The sequence below is a fragment of the Maniola hyperantus genome, chromosome 4 (genome assembly GCF_902806685.2).
Source record: "Maniola hyperantus chromosome 4, iAphHyp1.2, whole genome shotgun sequence".
Taxonomy (NCBI): Eukaryota; Metazoa; Arthropoda; class Insecta; order Lepidoptera; family Nymphalidae; genus Maniola; species Maniola hyperantus.
In genome coordinates this window covers 9,839,068-9,861,418 of record NC_048539.1, presented here as the reverse complement: position 1 = coordinate 9,861,418, position 22,351 = coordinate 9,839,068, and the positions used below count along the sequence as shown (strand labels likewise).

Below are 22,351 nucleotides of genomic sequence, written 5' to 3'. Positions count from 1 at the left end.
CCGTTCTTTAGAGAATCACATAGCAGGTCCTAACCAATGCATTTCTGTCGGTCGACCGGTTTCAAGCTTATATAAGCCTCAAACGTGATTCCTTTTTCTGTATATCACATAAGTAACTAGTTCTGCGTTGGTTTATCAAAGTTATTTGCATACGGGTCGGATTATAATAGAAACGGGCATTGTTGTCTGTTATGTTATCACAAGTGGCATCGTTTCGTATGGAAATAGATCAAGCCATGGAATGTTCTTACAAGTATTTTTAGCTTTCAGTTCCCATAAATATGGGAAGCTCGATTCTGGAATTATCTACCTAGTATAACCTGTATATATACATAAATAGAAATATACACACCTGTAGGTACCTAAAAAATCATGAGATGAACACAAAGTTGAGAAGTTTCATCTGTACATCGATGGCCATAATCGTAATAATTGGCAAAATACTAATAGGTACTAATATGTTTACGCACAAACCAAGTTTTGAATGAAATGAAGCCGAGATTTTTTTCTAAGAAAATTCTTTAGAAGAATTCATTTTCTTGGAATGTTATTTTTAATTTAAAAAAAAAAAAAAAATTATCTACGGAATATTATAAAGCATGCGTAGAAAAGAATAAGGGTTTCTATTTCTATACACATGGTCTGGTCGGTACATTTGATTCGCAATTTTGTATTAACAACAAAACCGACCCGATCTCTACTCCGAACTCTAGGTAGGTTACATGTAACTGAAGGTCTGCGACCAGCCAGTGAAAAAGCGATCTTGCGCAATTTTCTTCATTTCCGAGTATTTATGACTTCATAATATTGTGTTCGATTTTCGAAACTGCCTGCGTGGGTTTAGTTGAGTCTGGGTTTACAATTATTGATTCTTTGCCCGACTGCAGCCGTATGTATAAATCTGCAGGCAGGCCGAGCGGCCTTTATGTCGAACATTCATCCACTATTGTATACGATTCCACCGCCCGGGTGTGCCGACCCAACTGTGTGTACAGCAACCCTAAAATATCACAATATAGGTATTTTCCACAGTACCTACATACGTATCTAATACCAACAAAGGGGCAAATTGGGAGCCGCCATTTTTAACATCGTTAAGGCCGAATGTATGAGTTTAATAATATATTTTTTTATGTTTCTATTATAATATAACGTCCGTGAGACTGCGAGGGACCCCTTGGGATGTTTGTTTTTTTAAGATCGTTTCCCATGACTATAAAATTGCGGTGATAGATATAAATGATAAAATAATCGTCAGCCACTCAACCAGTGGTCGTTTATATTTTTACACCCATCATCAGGCTGAAATAAAAATTATCTATCTAATAACCGGTGATAGCCTAGTGGTAAAGACTGCCTTCTATTTGAGGGGACCGCAGCTTGATCCCGGATCGACGCACCTGTAACTTTTCGAGTTAGGTATATGCATTTTAAGCAAATTTAAAAAAATCTGCACTTGGCTAGCGTGATGGACTATGGGCCAACCCTTCTTACTCTGAATGGAGACTTGAGCTCAGTAGTGAGTGGACCTGCGATAGGTTGAAATAAATATTAATTACTCTTAATTTCCTGTTAAAAATTCTCTTACATTACAGTATATCTAATTACTACATCTAAGGGACTTTAGTTATTCTAATTCTGTAAATTCCCAACGCGTCTATTTCTATGTGTTCTATTACTGTAAACTTGGATTATACTCACATCCCTTTTATTCCCGGATGTTCCGTTTAAGGGGGGATGTGTTACAACCCTAGCCTAGGCCGCATATTGCTGAATTGCTATATCAGAAATGACGCCAATAATAAATTGTCAATCAGCAGTATGTGGGTCTATAAAACGCTACATCTCGACCAAATCAATCAGTGTTCAATTCTTCGCTAGAGCTACGGACTTGGTTTTGCACGCCGGAGAGAGAGACACTCCGGCTCGAATTAATACCCCTTCACTGGGGTCCCGCAAGTGGTTTAATCCAAGTATCTATAATTATTAACTCTGTAACAGTGTGAAGTGTGGACAATAAAAGGGGTATCTATCAAACTTGGTGGTTGTTTCTATGAGCACCAGACACCCCCACAATAACATTGGACCTAAATTTTTTTTATTTTTTATTATTTATTTATTGATCAAACATAGGTACACTTAAACATACTTACTTACGAGAACTAATACATAAAATACATAATAACAAAACCAATTTGTTAAGTATGTAGGTATACAGAAAAATCGACTGTCCCTAAGCTAGGTATACACCTGTGTTTTAGGCGACAGCACTCTCCTTAAAATTGATGGCTCATTTTATATACAAAAGAAAAGGAATCTGCATGTAAGGTAGATATTATAAAATTAACAATTTTTACTATAATTATTAGAACTATAACTATTAGTGAGTGTGTGTGTGTGTGTGTGTGTGTGTGTGTGTGTGTGTGTGTGTGTGTGTGTGGGTGGGTGGGTGGGTGTGAAAATTGGGCTGGTTTCTCGTATATTTGATTTTATTAAAATTCTTAACTCTTAGTCGCTAACTCAATTAGGTGTGGTGCCTATTAGGGAAACACACTATGCGAGCCGGTACCTCGAGTAGCAAGTTCAAACATTTCGGTAAACTTTGTACGTGTGTTGGCCCTCTAATTAGGGATCAGAAACCATGTAGGTATGCCATGTATGTAAGAGGTAAGCATTGATTAAGGATCATCTGCCCATATTTTAGTAACATACCCATAAACTTTTCATTACAATTAAAACTTTGTTGACTTCACACACCTTTGAGAGCAATAATTATGGAGAACTCTCAGGCATGCAGGTTTCCTCGAGATGTTTTCCTTCACCGTTAAAGCAAGTGATATTTAATTACTTAAAACGCACATAGCTCCGAAAAGAGAGGTGCGTGCCCGGGATCGAACCCCCGACCTCCGATTAGAAGGCGGACGTCCTAACCACTAGGCTATCACAGCTGTAATTTAATATTAAAACAGAATTCCAATATACCGTGTTAACATCCCATGCCTTAAGAAATATCGTTGTAATTCCCAGAAGCGATCAAACAAACTAATCGCAGAACTTGTTACTAACAACTATTGTCCAGACCACCGCGTTACGGAGATGAACAATTCCATTTTCGAGAAAACTAACTATTAACCCTGAAGTAGCACTGGGATTAATGGTTGTCATGAACTATTAAATCAAAAAGTTTATATTTCTAATGAAATTCTTGAGAAAATCAATAGTGCCATTAATAATTTCATGATGAAAGTGATAGTATGTAGGTACCACGTAGGTATGAGGCGGGGGGCTGCCCCGCACACCCATACGTCACACGCGCTTGTCCGCACCGGCTTAGTGTGGGGGCTGTGCGGAAGCGCGGGGCATTCCATCCCCGCTTGCCATCTTGACCTGTCGCGTACTATAGTACTTACCCTAAAAATTGTTTTTCAAGATTTTATATAACCTAAGTAGGTACCTACTTAACTCTTGGTCCGCGTACTTAATAAAATATTATACCTATGCCAAATATCAGCTTTCTTGTGCTAATAGTCACAAGCTAAGCTAAGCTAATGGATAGACGGACATGGCGAAACGAACGAAAGGGTTCTTTGTTTACTACGGAACATCGCGTCGGAACCCTAAAAAAGTGACGTGACGAAATAGCTGTGGCCCTACCGTGGTTGTTTGACAGCTACAATGTCACGATCGCAATCATCTCTGATTGGTTCATGCTCGCTCACTATTGGCTATAATGCATTGTTGCAACAAGAATCGCACAAATTCAGCCAATCAGAACAATTGAGATTGTAATAATGATTGTTGTGATGATGATGAATCGCCCTACTGAGCCCCTTGAGTCGCAAAGTATTAGCGGTGTAAAATGATCGTTACAACTCCACTCCGTGACAAGACGACCGATAAAACAAACTAATCAAAACGCGAAACTTGTTACTAACAGCTATTGTTCTGTCCACCGAGCTTTACGGACCTGAACAATTCCAGTTATGAAAAAGAAAACTTTTAATTCAAAACACTTGGGATCAGTCAAGAGTTTTTGTGAAATATTAGAACTGTAACCCAAAGTGAAGCCTTTTTACCCGACTACGGCAAAGCCAAAGGGAAGGGGTATGAATTTAGCAATCTATTTTTGTATGTGTGTTTGTATCTATGTGTGTTCCACAGTAGCGCCTAAACTACTGGGCCGATTTTGATGAATGAGGTGTCATTTGATTTGTTGTTATGGTCCGGGTGACATAAGGCTACATTTTAAACGAAGAAAATCGATCTGACGGATCCATTAAAGTGGGGGTTCGCAAAAAATATTTTTTGCTATTATTTCGATTGAGGTGTCAAATGAAAAAGAAATACTGAGTTTAAAAATATAAATATAGTAGGTACCAACTTTTCTTTTTCTCGCTATTAGTTAATTATGCTTAATGTCAAATTTTTAAGTACCTATTTAGTTAATTATTTTATTATGGCGTTTGGGGCCTCGAAATTCCACGACACATACCAACGAAACAATTCACTTCCTTGTTTCTAATACGCAACATTTGTCGCTATGTGCCTACTAGAACTTGTCACGTGTAACACGTGTCACGTTGAGTAGCGTGAGGTGAGGACTTATGTTCCTTTAGGGATAATTTAGAATTCGAAGTAAGAGCTATAACTATTCTAATTAATGACGGGCGTTAGGCATCGTATATGTAGTTAAAAAGCGTGTTCAATTCTGTATACCTAGGTATAGTGCGCGCAAAACAAGTAAGTATAGTCTATAAAATTAAATATACAAGCCTGGGTGATATCTGTTTTTGTACCATGTGCATGTCAGAAGCCCTGTGTTCAGATTGGACTTCTTTATTTAGGGTTCCGTACCTGAAAAGGAAAAACGAAACCCTTACAGGATTACTTTCTTGTCTGTCTGTCAAGAAACCTATAGGGTACTTCCCGTTGACGTAGTATCATAAAGGTAGGTAGGTAGGTCTTATAGCACAAGTAAAGGAAATTATTTGTAAACCGTGAATTTGTGGTTACATCACAAAAAAATTAAAATGTGTTTATGAACAAATATAGTATTTTTAATTTTCTAAGCAAGATAACTAAACTTAGTGGGCTATCATATTAAGAAAGGACTTTACCTGTACATTCAAAAACGTTTTTTTTAATTATTATTATGCATTATGGTTTTTGATTTATCGTGCTAAATGTCGAAAAATACAGTACGAAACCCTCGGTGTGCGAGTCTGACTCGCACTTGGCCGGTTTTTTCTAAGAAAAATAACGAGTAACCGAGCAGGCGGGTCAACTGATGTTAAGTGATTACCGCCGGCCATGAACATGTGCATCACCAGGGTAACTGCCGATGCGTTGCCGGCCTTTTAGGAATTTGTTGGTCCGCCTCTTGAATAACCCCATATTGTAATCTAGCGGGAACACCGCCGAAGGGAGTTGGTTACACAGTTTGCATGTGCGTGGAAAAAAGGATCTGGCACAACGGGCGGTCGAAGTGCACCAGACACCCAGGTGGTGAGGGTTTTTGGCGTACTATAACAGACTCTATCAACAAAATTCATAGTTTAAAACGTCATTTATAATATAATATAATAGAATACCTCTCACAATGGTTCTAACATAATACTAACTAGTGCAATAAATCTAATGGAATAATCGTTTTACCAGCTCTTCAATATGCTCGAGCTCCCATTATACGGACGAACAAAGGAGATTAATTCCCTTTACGATGCTCTAAGAAGATTGTGATAAATCCGATAGGTGAAACTTTGCAGCATACAACGTTAATAGTTAAACGGTAAGGAGATAAAGCGCTGAAATACGATAGTGCCTATAGTACGCGACAGGTCGAGATGGCAATCGGAGAGGGAACGCCCCGCACACCCAGTGAGGGGAAGCGCGGGTCCCCCGCCTCACACCTCGATTGCCATCTCAACCTGTCGCGACTATACTCGTATGTCGATAGAATTGTTGTGCCAAACTAAAGGCACCCTTAAAGTTAATTCCGCCATGTCCATCTGTCCAGCCGCAGCTTGACTTAGTAGTAAAGAGTATTAAATAAAACCTCTAAAACTATAGATAAATGCTATAAATGTATATCAAGCAATAGACGTTCATCGGTTGAGATGACATTGAATAGGTACCAATATTCAAATTGGTAAGTTAAATTATGTAATTTTAATTACAGATTTCCAAAAATAAAGCTTTATTTTACCAATTATTTTTTATTCCTAACGGTCTAAACCAGCAAACTGCAAACATTTGGCAATTTTCAACACCCATGGACTTCTAAATGGCGTTCAAAAAACCCTTTGGGCTATAAAGAGCCTTTAAACCCCTTTTTCCACGTCATTCGCAGGCCTCTAAATACGTGAGCTTAATTACCTTCGATTTACGACATACTACATCCCCAGTATTAAATACCCTTAATTTTTTATGTAACCTCCCCAAATACGAATGTTAAGTAAACATGAGTTTAATGATAAAAATTCATGAGCTTTATTATGTACTCTTCAATTCAGAATACACCATGACCCATTGCCGGCAAGAAGGGTTTTGGTCAAAGTCGGCCATAATAATATTTAAAAAAATATTAAAACTTTTATACAATTATAAAATTAATAAAAAAGTATAGCAGTATGTTTACGTTACCGTACTGATAAATGAAACTGAAGGTCTAATAAAACGCCATGTCTATTTTTATATGACCTACTAAAAAAAATGTATATAATACTTGTTATGACATTATGTAATGGAATATAGGGCAATAGGTAAAATGTACATATTATCCAAAGAGATATATGCAGAATTGGCTGAAGTTTGAAAAATTCACCTACAAAACTTATTACGTTGAAAAATGGATAGTAACTGCGGAACGAGCATAAAAGCCATATAAAAGCCGTCTCATTTGATTGTGATAAGTTGCTCAATTTCCTCTCCTCATATAGCAGGAATATCATTATGTGTCTCAGTAAATGTTTCAACTCTGAAAGAAAGGCGAAGACGCAAGTAGGGGGATGAATAATTACTGAGTTGGCCCTATCCAATAATTTATTTACCAAGCTTGCCAAATACTGTCACTGGGTGAGATGCAAACCACATAGTTACACACCTTTAAATGTTCAGTATCATGAAGGTTTTGTAGTTGAAGCATTTCGGCTGTTCCTAAAAAATGCCGCTTTATATTCCATGCTATTAAGTTTTATAATAATACCAAGATAATCAAATAACACTATCATTCATGTAACATCTAGCATAATATGTCAGTCTCCAGAACGAAAGGTGTGTTCTGTTTATGAACAACAAAATAGATATTACACAGCTGTTTTGCGCTAATATTATAACTAGCTTATGCTCGCGCCTTCATCCGCGTGGACTACACAAATTTCAAACCCCTATCACCCCCTTGGGGGTTGAATTTTCAAAAACCCTTTCTACGGATGCCTACGTCAGAATAGCTACCTGCATGCCAAATTGCAGCCTGATCCGTCCAGTAGTTTGAGCTGTGCGTTGATAGATCAGTCAATCAGTCAGTCAGTCAGTCAGTCACCTTTTCCTTTTATATATTTCCTATGAATATAAAACTATTCAACCTATACACCTTAGGCTCTTAACGCACTGCATCTGATCCGAATCCGACAATTCTCGATCCGAAGGAGCCGGGTTTTAATATATTTTGGAGGAGAGGTAGTTCACTAGATACGAATTTCATTTACGAAGCCGAAAAACGATATTCGGACCGGATGCAGTGCGTAAAGAGACTTGTCCAGTTATAGATAGAGGGAGAAACTAAGTACGTAAGTAAAGCAGTTTCCGTTATGTACTCAGAATATTATGAAAACATCATCATTTCACAGGAACATTCGCAAAATATGATAAAATGGAACTCGTGTCGCCAATTATAGTGCTTGAAAATTTTAAATCTTTTTAAATCTGTTAATGCACCGAACTACCTCCGCGAGTAAATAAAATCTTTTCTGCAATAAACTCGCGCGTTTCATTCACTGGTGTTATTGGCCTCGAAAGAGCAGTTACTTTTCATAGCTACTGATACACTCTGTTTTTGCGGTTCTCCATAGAGGAGAACCGCAAAATCATCAAAATCAAAATCAAAATCATCGAAAGGGGTTCGTGGAAATGATCATTGAGGTGTAGACCATTGAGATGTAGAGTAGACTTCATACCTACTTCATACTCCAGAGCACACATCAAAAAAGCACCCCTGACCCTGAATGAGATTGCTTTAGCAAAAAGCCGTCTTTGTGTGCGACCACCTTAGCAAATAAATATTTATCTTATGGATCTTTTTGTAATCATTTTTTTTGGTATGGAGAAAACTCCACATTCATAGTAAATTATGGTTGCCTGGAAGAGATTTCTTCAGCAAACATTCCGCCTTTGCATGTTACCACCTTAGCTAATTGTTATTTTATGGATCTTTCTATAACTTTTTTTTTGGTGTCAAGGAATTTGTTTTCTATTCTAAGTATATCTGATGGAATAACGTTCATCATACTCATTAACAAAGACAAATGGCTAAAAATGCAAGTTTGTTTCGCAAAGTGTTACCATCTCGGGACAATGTGCTAGGTTTAACCGAGGCAATTTTATCGGGTCGTCTGCTCGAAAGGAAATTATGGCAACACGTATTACGTGTTATTTCCGTATCTAATAAAGATAGACAAAATTTTGATTCCATAAATTCATAGTGTTCTAGGTATTTTCCAGGTATTTTACCGGATAATAGGTATTCACACGAAGCGTCTCTTAATCATATTAATCTTCTCAAAATTTTCGGAAAAGGAGTAGAATGCGTTACAGATGCCTGTGTTTCGTGCCATACTCGTAATTTGGCTTCAAAACGAAAGTGCATTTCGTAATAAGCGCTGTTATCCTTCTTAGATTAATCCATATTAATATTATAAATGCGAAAGTGTATCTGTCTGTCTGCTTTTCTATCATTCTGTTACTTTTTAACGGACTATCTGCTTAACCGATTTTGACGATTGGTACAAATATAACATCTCATATAATAGCTCTAGAGATGAATATAGACTTTTTATCCCGGAAATGAAGAGTTACCTAAAAAAGTTAAAAATCCTAGATCCACGCGGACGAATTCATGGGCATCATCTTGTTTCATATAATTTCATTAAACTTAAATATAAATCAATCGTTACTTCAAATCTTATAATATGTATCTATAAGTTCGATTTAATTGAGTTTGTGTACAAGGGAAAATTTTCTTCTTCGGGGTTCAAGATTAGGAAAACCACAGGAATACCTTTTTGTATTCGAATGGCTTGGGTTTTGACACTTCAATATTGGATCGGATACCTAAGTTCCAGGTTTATAGAAAAGTCGTAACTCATATTTTTACTGGGTAGGTACTAGATACAGAATATTTTAAAATTTAATGGATAAACGATATTTGTTCGGATCGTTATACCCAAGAGCACATAATATGAAGCCTTTGAAAGTTGCGCTTATATTTTAACGTCGTATACACTTTATTCTACTTACATTTTTATCTTAAAAGTTTCACATTTTATACTACCTTTTATTAGCAGGTTTTTTTCTACGTATGTCGGTTTTTATATTGCGTCGACCTACTTTTCGATGCCATTGTAATTCTACCCGGATTCCATATTTTTAGGTTAGTAACTGTCTAGCAGAACCAGGCGTATTATTATAGTGATTAAATAAAATTCAAATTTAAATAACTATAATACTTAAGGGAAATATTAAAAAAAAAAGTCGTGATTTATCTTAGGATTCCTAGGACACTAGACAGAAACGAAGCTTTATCAACATCATCATTGTCAACCGCTAGACGTCCACTGCTGGACATAAGTCTCTTGTAGGGACTTCCACGCGCCCCAGTCTTGTGCCATCGCCACCTGCATCCAGAGGCTCCCTGCGCCTAGTTTAACGTCGTCTGTCCACCTAGTGGGGGATCTTCCAACGCTGCGCTTACCGGTGCGAGGTCGCAATTCTAAAATCTTGAGACCCCAAGCGAAGCTTTTACACGTTTTATTAATAAATCTTGTACTCGGTAACATAATCTTATTTATATGAAGAATAATACACTTGTACAGGCGTTGAGGTGCGTTTCACTTTTTGCGAGTTAGATCCTCAACTCCTCACACAGGATCCTCATCACTAACGCTGGTTAAGAAGCTTCGTTTCAAAAATATCTCGGCACTTTAACTCCACACTTTAGCTTCCCTTTTTATCGATTTACTTTAATGCTTAAGAACCCTCTCGTGTCCTTACCCCTGCCCTTAATTAATTCCGAATATAATACTCAAGAAAGTAATTTCCTTTAAGATTATCTTTCTGAAAGACATGGGAAAACCACAGGAATATTCATATTAATGAAATACGCTTTTGAGGGAAAGGATTTGTAAAGTAAAGGGTTGATCCCTTTTTGGTCAACTACATACTTCGTTATATTTAATTTCATATTGTTACTGAATGATGCCGGCAACTTCATACACGTGGATTTATGTTTTCAAAAATCCCGTGGAGACTCTTTGGTTCTCCGGGATAAAAATGCCTATATTCATCTCCGGGATGCAAGCTGTTTCTAAACCCAATTTCGTCAAAATCAGTTTAACAGTTTCCTCGTAATGTTTTCCTTCACTGTTAATGCAAGTGATATTATTAATTGCTCAAAACGCACGTAACTCCGAAAAATTTAAGGTACGTGCCCGGGATGGAGCCCTAGACCTCCCACATAGGAGGCCGATGTCTTAACCACTGTTATCACTGCTCTCGGCTATCACCTATATTACAATGTCACATAAATTTATCTGTGAGCCATTATAGCATAATAATCGCTGCAGCAGCACCTGTGGTCTCGTTGTTGATAGCCCAAGTTCTAAGCAAACTTTAGAGAAGACCATTAAGCAGAGTCAAAATAGATACCTACCTATTATGTTCCTATACACATACCTTTCGAGGTACACCATAATGCACAACTAAATTAACAAAAGCTCACATGAACTCTAACAATAGGGAGAAGGCTTTTACATACCTATAGTTTTAGACGAGTACCTCTTTGTTGTTCGTCATTATGGAATGACGTTGGATCACAAGCTTTCTGTCCTATTAATGAAAATTCTGTCCTATACGCTCTATCCTTATTAATTGTTTTACCGCTTGATGCAATTTTACTTGTTGGTAAGTTTTATTTATTCGTGATCAAATCAGAAATGAGGAGATCCGTAGGAGAACCAGAGTAACTGACATAAATAAATAAATAAATAATCTTTATTTTGTCAGACAACAAAGTCCCACAATATTATGTTAGTAACCATCTTAACCTATGTTAGTAACTATATTATAATATGTTATGTTATGTATGTACCTATGTTAGTAAGAAACTTATTCTATGTTAGTTAATATAATTAATATACTTATTAACTAATGCAGACATCCAGTGCGTTTTGAGAGCGCTGTCCTGTCTGTCTGCTATCACCTTCAGGATAATGTTGGGACTTCTCTCCAAACTACTTTTCATTGAGGCGATCCTTTTCCGTATGATTGCGAAGAAGCCGTCTACACAGTTATCCGCAAACATACCGGACGCGCTACAGTACCGAGGCAGTCCCAACATTATTCTGAAGATGTAGATTATACTGGACTCGGAGAGCGTTTATAGATTTTTGGGTATCGTTAACCCACATACTGCACGCATAGCTCAACGAGTTGCCGAAGTGAAAATGGACAGGGCACATAGTTCGAAACACCGATAGACGTTGGGGCCCAAGGTGCTAGGTCTTTGGAAGACCTCCCACTGGGTGGACAGAGACAGCAAGTGAGTCGTAGGGAGCCACTGGATCCAGGCGGCGCAAGACCGTGGTGTGTCGAAACCCTTCAAGAAACATTAACAAAAATTATAAATTCCCAAAATTGACTTGAAAAGAAATGTAATCCAACGCATTGTGATCCTTGGGTCTCCATTTATATAATGATTTATAGAAAGCTGTCCCTAGATGTGTTATGTTATGTTTTGAAATTTATCCAATACAATATTACTAAAAAGTATAAACTAAAATGTTAACTTCTGGTGAAGTATGAAATTGGATTAAGGTAGTTAACAAAGATAAATTCGTACTGAGCTAACTCGTAAAATTCATTATATATTGTTCTGTTGGCTCACAGTTTAGTGTAGCTTTGTAGTGCTAAGTGAGCTTATAGTCCGAATACAGAAATTTGCATAGCTTTCAAATTGTCCTAATATTTACGAGTAGTGTTGTCGCGAAAGCGGTGCGATAAATTTTTCCTATCGATCTCACATTTCATACCCATTCCATAAACATTTTTTTTCATGTCAATTTTCTATAAGTGCTTTAAACAGAATACCTAATAAATTGCAAATTCTTTTTGTTCTCTAACAACCGGTCCTAGAGCAGCTGCATTCAAAGAAAATATGGACTGCATTCTATGCATTTCTTATTGATTACTTATCGACAACGTAACATTTTTTAAAACATCGCATCTGTCTCTTGTAAAAACTATTTTTTTTTAAACAAAATAATCTTTAATGTTAAGAATTACTTATTAATATTCAAAAATTCAAAGACAATCAAACCTGCAAAACTAATAATAATTAATAAAGTCTTTTTTTATTGTTTCAGATGAAAACGGCTTTTACTACACACCAGAAAGAAATTTTGCTCAAGTTCAACCGCCTATATTCCCCAACAGTAGGCCAACATCATTCTTCGAGCATGGAGATAACTATAGAGCAGTTCCCACAGCGCAACAGCCGCTTTTTAATGACGGTCATACGAGATTTCCTAGTCCGAACTATAACCAGAACCCTTCCCCATTCCAACTACCAACAGGAAGAAGTCAATCTGGAACGCAATATTATATTAACCAACCCGAATTCACAACATCACAGCGGCAAAGATTTAGGCCTGCTCTACCTTATAATTTTCCTGTACATCATCCTACTTCAACGAAAAGGCCTGATATTTCACAAATACACTCCGCTGCTTATCAAAATGATCCATCAAAACCAGAAACATTTTTAGGCCAAATAACCATTAACAATCCTGATATAGATTACTTACAAAATAATGGATTTAAAAATATACCATTTGATACCAATAGTCTCAAAAGTAACGGGCAAACTGGTCATATTGCACATGACGAGGAATTTGATAATGACGATCAGGATTTATTCGATCGACACAAAGTTACAACGTATAATCCTACAAAGCATGCAAGTAAACAAAAGATAAATAATAAACCAATTAACTCAAGATTTTCTCACTTTGATCCTCCATCACCAAACGCTAAGAAAGTTCTTCAAAATGTACCAGCAAACAATTATAAGGTCAACAATAATTTCCATCCATCCTATAATATTCCTAACTTTAATCAAGGTTCTTCCACTGAATACAAGCCACTTTTAGATTTAGAACCACTTCTTGAAGATGATATAAGTGATCTAAGTTCCTTCAGAGAATTAATGAAAAATACTCAAGAATCTTTTGATGTTCAAGTTATAAAGTCGAATAGTAGTGGAGATTCTGATGACAGTAAACCTGATGCGAGTTCAATGAATACTGATAACATTGCAAATGATTCAGCACTTATGACTTCATCTGTTGAAACTTCTACGCAAATAAAATCTTCTACTACATCTTCTACAACTGAAAAATCAAGCGAACATGCTGATGACAACCACGATGAAAATCTTAGTGGAGAAGTCGAAGATGATGAGGAATATGTTGAATATTATGATGAAGAAGACAAGACTGAAGTTAAACACACTACCACTGCTAAGCCTATAACTACTTCTGCAGAGCCGGTTACAGATATTTATGATGAATATGATGCTACTGATGAACAAACTGATGAACACTTTAATAAACAACCTGATCAACACACTGTTGAACATACAGCTGAACACACTGATGATCATACTGATGAACACAATGATGAACATACTGATGAACACACTGATGAACATACTGATGAACACACTGATGAACATACTGATGAGCATACTGATGAGCATACTGCTGAATACACTGATGAAGCCGAGGATACTACTATGGTGCCAATGAAAACTAGCACTAAAAACTCATTCCAAGTTCTAGCAATGGAACGTAATAATACGTTAGTAAAAGATGATAACTTTAAACAGTTTATTGATACTGACGTGATAGATAAACCTGAATTCGGAATAGATAACGATACAACTGCGCCTAGCTTGAGGTTTACGTTTTCGAAAGAAGATCCTTCGATAGAAACGCCCTCAATTTTGGGGCAGGAAGTAGTTTCTGTTGTAACGACTAAAAGTGTTGTAAATGGAACTATTTCTATACCCGACGTCACTTATCCACCAACTCCTAAAACCGGTCTGACCTCTGAATCTAACGACACAAATGACTCGTCTCCAGTAACGACGGAGAGTTGGATTGTAGTGGCATCAGTGCAGACAAGTCGTAGTGTTTCTGGAGCCCGATTCTTACCTTTCCCCACAGTAGAGCAAGAAGAAAAGAAACAAGTACTGACTGAGGAAGATGAGGAAAATGTAACTCAAAACCCTAAGCCAGATTTAAGTAGCATTATCAATAGCTCATCATCTACAGAAAATATAAACGATAAACTAGACAGCATTCAATCAGAACTATCCAGCGCAGTTTTGTCAGGAAATCTAAATAAGGAAAACAAAAACATTGAGTTAATCACCGAATCAACTACGGAACCAACATCAACTAGCACTACAACTACGACGACAACAACACCATCTACAGTGAACGTGTTTACTTTAAAAAGTACGCAATTTTCAGTAGCTACAGAAAGGTCTTCTCCAGATCCATTACCAGTGCAAATAAAGAAGTTTACTCCACGAGTAATGACGTCTACTACGCCTAAACCAAAGAAAAAATTAGTGACTGTTATGGATGATTTATCAGGTTTGCTTCCACCTGGTTACAAACCACGGCAATCGTTTAAAGACAAACGTACTAGTACCACGACAACTACTACCACCAAAACAACTACCACAACTACCACGACGACTCCAATACCTCACACAGGAATCGGAAGTATTAATATTACACAAGGACGATCGTCTGGTATAAGTTCCAAAAACAAAGTCATTATTTTAGATGATAAATCACTTCTTCCAAAGGAGTATAAACCAAAGCAAAGAACGCAGGAAGACTTATTTAAGAAAATTAAAACCGACGACCCAAGCAAATTTTTACCACCTGGCTATAAACCTGATAATAATGATTCTTACAATAATACTAAACAAGATATATTGAAAACCGTAGAAAAGGTAGATATTTCAGCAGATTTACCAAAAGGATTTAAGTTAGGGACCACGCCTAGTACTACAGCCACAACAGAAAAAAATAAAATAATTCCGAAAATACCGATTATTGTACCTGCGGACATTTCCGCATTCTTACCACCAGGATTTAAACTGAATTCCAGCGATTCTGATAAAGCCGAAGAGAATCCATTAAGTAAATTCATTATTAAAGACATTTCCAGCCTGATACCAGCAGGATTTAAACCAAATAAAGAAGAATCTGCAGAAGAAATTGCAACAACAAGCACTACTACAGCTTCATCTGGAAGCTTCAAAGTAGTTTTCCCGTCGAGGCCAGGAGGCAAAGCAACCAGAAAAAGCACAACTCAAAAATCAAGTATTGGCCCACCTGCAGTAACTCCTAAGATTCAAAAAGGCTGGCCAACTAGGTAAGCGGATTTTTAAAAGTATGAAAATTATAAACTAATTTTATACTATTTAAAATAAACATTGTTTAACTTTTTAATTGCAGAGCTTCTACTGAATTTACCGGCTGGCCATCGCCATCTACGACTCCCTTCTCGATAGAACGACTTCTAGAATTACAACGCAACGCGACTTCTACAACACCATTACAAGAAATAAGCACCGAATCAACGACTCGCCGATTGATATCCACGACCACAACGACGATAGCCCCACCTCAGCCAACCACTCCTGGAGTATGTCGTCATGAATGTGATATAGCAGCAACTATCAAAATTGTTTCAGGTCTGTTGTATGTTTATGAAGATTTATTCCCTGCTTTATTACATTGTGGACTGAGAGCCAGCGCGTGCCAGACTTTCGTTATTTTATGAAAACTGATAGTTTCTCTGCGTATTGTTCCCAACACTGCGAGGAACGTTTGTTTGGATGTTTCAACAAAACAATGTTCGGATCATGGTGGCTTTAGGCGATAACAGGTAATAAATCTTACGTCAAAGTATAAAGTCATTTTTTTAATTTTTTTCAAAATAGTAATCTCGTCACGCAGAGAAAGTTTCAGCTTTTTATAAAACTAGCTTATGCTCGCAACTTTGTCCGCGTGGACTATACATATTTCAAACCCCTATTTCACCCCCTTAGGGGTTGAATTTTCAAAAAATCCTTTCTTAGCGGATGCCTGCGTCATAATAGCTATCTGCATGCCAAATTTCAGCCCGATCCATCCAGTCGTTTGAGCTGTGCGTTGATAGATCAGTCAGTCAGTCAGTCACCTTTTCCTTTTATATATTTTGATAACGAAGGTCTGGTTCGCACTGGCTCTCTCTATTAGAAGTGCCCTAAAATAATAGAATTTTTTTATTTACAGGAGTTAAGTGGGTTCCAGAATTTTTAGACCATCATACAAAAGAATGGCAAAAGCTGGCAAGGGAGGTGAAACATGAGGTAAATTAAAAAAAAACAGTTTTTTACTATCGTATTAAATGCTTAAATACTAATAATTAAATATATTATATATATTTTACAGCTCAATTCCGTTTATTCAAAATCTGATCTTCTAAGCAAATGGTACAAAGGTGTTCGCATAGACGGATTCAGTCAAGGCTCTGTACTCGTCGATTATTTCATCGAACTAAATAACGTTGAAGAAAAAGTTGATACTTTGCAACTTAAAAAGTTCTTCCATAAATCTCTTAATGATGCTAAAGCTGGCTCTGTGATGGAAGAAGAAGAAGAAGACGACGAACCTGACACATTTGATCCTGATTTGATGTTAGGTGACCAACCAGACGAAGAAAGAATGAAAAAGAGCAATGAAAAAATGACTAAAAATATCGACAAATCTGCAGGAAAATTGGAAATGGGAAAATTCGTGATGGATCCGGCGTATACTGAATTTATCGGTAAAGCAAATAAAAATTGATAAATTTAAAACATAAATTATTTTAATATTTTTAACTATTGAGCATAGCAGTTTGTTGTTTATCAATATTACCTAACCTACCATACATTTATTACACACAGCTATGTAAACAGAATTATGTAGTATATTATAGAGATATGTATATAGGTACCATATATATTTATATATATTTGTGTATTATTAGAATGTACTGTGTATGTAGTCTAATTTATAATAATATAATATACCTAGGGCCATTTTCGGCTGCCGCACCAACCCGTGCTTTCGTGATTCCTTTCGTCAAAGGTTGCCTGGAAGAGATCGCTTTAGCGATAAGGCCGCCTTTGCATGCTACAGCTATTAGATTAAGATCCTGTATTGTGTTTTTTTTAATGTTTACTTTCTGTTGTGTGCAATAAAGTGTAAAATAAATAAATAAATAAATTTATTAATTAATAAAACTTGTCTCCTCAGTTTTGCCAAAGCACGAAGAACCTACTATAATTGAACCAGACGAAGAGTCTCTATTACCGCAGTGGGGTATTGCCGTTATTGTTATAGCGCTGGCATCACTGCTATTCGTTGTTATATTCGGTGTTACAGTGGTACGTACTGGTTTATAATATACTAGATGATGCCCGCGACTTCGTCCGCATGGATTTAGGTTTTTAAAAATCCCATGGGAACTCTTTGATTATTCGGGATAAAAAGTAGCCTATGTCCTTCCTCGGGATGCAAGCTATATTTGTACCAAATTTCGTCAAAATCGGTTGAACGGATGGGCGGTGAAAGGCTAGCAGACAGACAGACAGACACACTTTCGCATTTATAATATTAGTATGGATGTAATTGGATATATCCCTACTGTAATATCATAAATGCGGAAGTGTCTGTTTGTTGGTTTGTCCTTCAATCACGCCGCAACAGACCAATGGATCAACATGATTTTTTGCACAGATATAGATAAAAACGTGGAGAGTGACAAAGCCTAATTTTTATCGTGGGAAAACAAATGGTTCCTGCGGGATGTCATTTTTTTATTCACACCTTTGCCATTTAGTCACACAACAACAAATCAACAGATCTACGTGATTTTTCGCATAAAATATAAGTCAAGACCTGAGGAGTGACATAAACTACTTTTTATTTCGAAAAACAGTTACCACAGAGTTTTAAAAAAAATCACGCGGGTATCATCTACCTATTTGGTTTTGAAACATAGTAATTTTTTAATTAGTTACAATATCTTAAATTATTTTACAGCTTGTGAATCGCCAGAAGAGTACAAAAACGAAACAGCCTATTCCACTGAGTGAAGACATGCTCCGAGAATTAGATAAGAGTCACATGGGTGGCTTCGATGATATGCATCAACTTAAGGAACGCGATCTGCCATATTTACCTACGGGAAAGGTAAGAGTCATTAATTAATACATGTATCATTTGAAAAAAATTGAAATATGAACTAGGGTTGCTTTTAGATAATAGAAGTGTAGACAGGCAAAAGAATATGATTTGATACAAATATTAAAATAATAGCCCCAGGAAGTCACTGCTTCTGCTACAGTATCCATAAAACGTTTATAGCTGATCATTTTTAGATATTCTCCGGATATTTTATGTCTTGCGCATTGCAGGTAATAAAATTATTAATAACGGGGCTGTAAATTGTTTGCAATAAAACAATAAAACCACTACCCCTATTTATAATATAAACGCGAAAGTGTGTTTGTTGGTTTGTAGTTAAATCACATCGCAATTCGCAACGGAGCAACGGATCAACGTGATTTTTTGTATGGGTATAGTGTACAGCCTGGAGAGTGACAAAGGCTACTTTTTATCCCGGAAAATCAAAGAATTCCCACGGGATTTTTAAAAAACCTAATTCCACGCGTATGAAGTCGTGGGCATCAGCTAGTCCGTAGCTACATATTATATAAAAGGGAAAAGTGACTGTTGACTGACTGACTGACTGAATGACTGACTGACTGACTGACTGACTGACTGACTGACTGATTGACTGAATGAATGACTGACTGACTGACTGACTGACTGACTGAGTGACTGACTGATCTATCAACGCACAGCTCAAACCACTGGACGGATCGGGCTGAAATTTTGCATGCAGCTATCTGTTATGACGTAGGCAGCCGCTAAGAAAAGATTTTTGATTATTCAACTCGGGGGTGAAATAGGGGTGTGAAATTTGTGTAGTCCACGCGGACGGAGTCGCGAGTATAAGCTAGTATTATATAAATTAATATATTTTAATAAATAAATAATTACCAACGCAAGTGTGTTTAATGTAAATTTCTAATTTTAATATGCTTTCTTTGCTGATTTATTGTTTGTAAACATTTTTTTAGCGCATGTCGACAGCGTTCATAGAACAGCTAGCGTACCAAAACCCAGGCGATTCTTGGCGATCAGAATGGACTCCGCAGCTCCAAAAGTATATGTCTCACTATACACCTGACTCTGGACGAGGATCACAGCTTTATGGCACCACCGGCAACGGGTACGAAAAGTACAAAAATCATATTTGTCTTTCAAACTGTAGGATTCTAAATTCTAAAATTAAATCAAATTTCTTAAAGGTCATTTCTTACAACATAAGATGGAACTAAATTCGAAACACAGCATACTTGTAAACAAAACATTTCGCTCTAAATTTATCCTTAGATATTTTCATTTCAATCCTAGACTATTAAATAGAAGTTAATTCTTTTACTAACTCTCTTTAGGCGTAATCGTAAAACTCTCTTATTTATGGTTAAAAAACTCTACTATTGAATTAATAACTTATCAAATATTTACAGATACGGAGGGTCGCAGCTTTACGGACAGACGGGCGCGGGATCACAAGGATATGGTTACACAGGGGAGTTCCCTCGCTCCCATTACTCACGTCGCCGCTCTGACTACGACAGCAATTTCTAGAACTTTCTCAACATTAAAACTTTAAACTAACCCCTTGACATTGGGGCCAATTCTCTGGTACACAATCTCTAAACTAAACTAAAACGACACGTCTAAATCTATTGCTATCCCTTTCATAATGTTGCTTGCGGAAAAGGATAGCACTAGATATAGACCTGTTAATTTAGTTTATTTTAGAGATTGTGTACAAGAGAATCGGCCCCAATATCATCTTTAAACCTCGAGTTTAGAAATAGTAACTAGGTTCAATCTTACCTTGTAGAAACTCATTAACTACTATTGCGCTGGGCTGTAAGAAATTAAAAAAGTACTTACTTAACGTAAAAACCCAGTTTACATCATTAACAGGTTGTGAAATAGGTATGCTTTCATCGTCAAGTCATTGTTCATCGATATATTGCGATTTACTAAAATTTCCTATCGTTTTAAAAACATTTTATAAGCACTCGAAGTAGGTAGTACTTCGAGGAATATCTAAGTTCAGTGCCAAAAAAGAATTTCGATTAGCTTTCAATATGGTACGAATATTATTCTAAATAGATGAAACGAGTTAGATGGGCCTACAGTTTTTATTGACTATTTTAAACAAAGGTTTGTTAAAAATTTATAGAGGATTCGAAATTAAGTCCATAATAATTAAGGTAATTTGCCAAAATAGAAACTTTGACTGATTGTGAGATGTACATAGATAGACTAAGAGCTCACCGTTAAATTAAGTCGGAATTAGGTGAGTCTTTACAGAATTCTGTAGATATCATGGCATACCTACATTTGCTCAGAACCCATAAAGACGGCGGTGTCAGCGTGAAACGCCTTAGTGCCAAAAGTCGAATTGTTGATGTAAATATAGTGGAAAGCAATATACATTTTTTGGTGTGAAAGAACGTTTTTCGTGTTTAAATTAGAGAACACATTAACTATTACAATTCGTAACGAGAAATGACCTACCTAGATATTATTTGAACAAAATTATGATAATGACAACGTTTGAGTACCTACCCTAAAATATAGATCGTAATGAAGCATTGTATGCTTGTTTGAGATAAACTTAATAATAACATAAGGAAGTAAGTGTAATTGTAGACATTTAACAGAAATCATCAACTTCTGTTTCTGTATTCCATTATACTAATTACCCATCATTTTCGATAGCAACTATACGTCGTGGTTACTTTGTTAGTGGGTGGCTTACTGCCATTATCGCGCCACCTTAACAGTAATCAATAACGATATCTTTATATCGTACGCTTTAATTTGTGATATCAAAAATTGACTGCGTAACTGCGTAAACTAGACACAAAACAGAGTGTCAAATCGCATGAAATTCATTTTAAATGTTGTAATTTTATTCAGTTTGCTATTTCTATAATAGGCAGTAGTTTTTAATGTAAACATTGTAAAATAAATAAGTGCTCAAATAATAATTGAGACATCTCAGAATTTAAAAAATGAAAACGTCAATCTTCATTAACACAACTACATTCTCATTATTAGAATAAATGCACTCTAAAAATATTGTATTTTCATTTACGCAGTCAACAAAAAAGCGGATTTAATCTTTAACATTATAGTAGGTATAACTATTCCAAATGAACTTATTTAATACTCACAAATGTCGTACGAAAATTTAATGAATATTTGTCAATTTATTGTAAATATCGTAATAATTATTAAGTGTATTGTATAATTTTTATCAATTAATTGTGTATTTTGCACATTTTCATGTTTGTCGTCAAATTTCGCGAACATTGTTGTTTATTGTAAAATCCTAATGTGTTGAACCTTATACCAATTAGATAAACTAGATATATTATCGTATATGCATAGTTATTCTTGTATATAAACATTTTTGTACATTTAGAACTTTAATTTAATTATTACAACTATAGTTAGTTACAAATTAAACCTGTAAGGTCCTGAATATAGGTAATATTATAATGTACTTATCAAGTGTATTTATTTTAACCATTTAATTAAGCCTACCCTACCCTACTCTAAAGTATTAATAATTATAACACAAAAAACAGAAAATATAATACTATGCTAAAAGAAGCAAAAGGAATATTCATAGATCTGATTAGATCGGAAAATGACTGACTGATCACCTATCAACGCACAGCTCAAACTACTGGAGGGATCGGATTAGGCGTGCAGATAGCTATTATGTCGTAGACACCCGCTACAAGAGGATTTTTAAAATAGGGGTGGACCCCTAAGGGAGTAAAATAGGGGTTTGAAATTTGAGA

The 22,351-nt window shown here is 36.2% G+C and overlaps 1 protein-coding gene across 2 annotated transcripts in view; it reads left to right on the top strand.

Annotated features, from left to right (window-relative positions):
• The window catches only part of LOC117996882 (uncharacterized), an 82,223-nt gene extending 60,176 nt beyond the window's left edge, over nt 1-22,047 (top strand). Inside the window, exons 3-11 of one of the 2 annotated variants that reach the window (XM_069498367.1) lie at nt 12,636-15,726; nt 15,810-16,048; nt 16,632-16,708; nt 16,791-17,166; nt 17,640-17,770; nt 18,429-18,578; nt 19,532-19,683; nt 19,985-20,145; nt 20,310-22,047. In XM_069498367.1, the coding sequence (XP_069354468.1) occupies nt 12,636-15,726; nt 15,810-16,048; nt 16,632-16,708; nt 16,791-17,166; nt 17,640-17,770; nt 18,429-18,578; nt 19,532-19,683; nt 19,985-20,105 (4,337 nt within the window). In that variant the 3' untranslated portion in view covers nt 20,106-20,145; nt 20,310-22,047. Of the gene's footprint in view, nt 1-12,635; nt 15,727-15,809; nt 16,049-16,631; nt 16,709-16,790; nt 17,167-17,639; nt 17,771-18,428; nt 18,579-19,531; nt 19,684-19,984 lie in introns of both variants that reach the window. The other variant, XM_069498366.1, reaches the window with a different exon arrangement.
• The last annotated feature ends 304 nt before the right edge of the window (nt 22,048-22,351 follow it).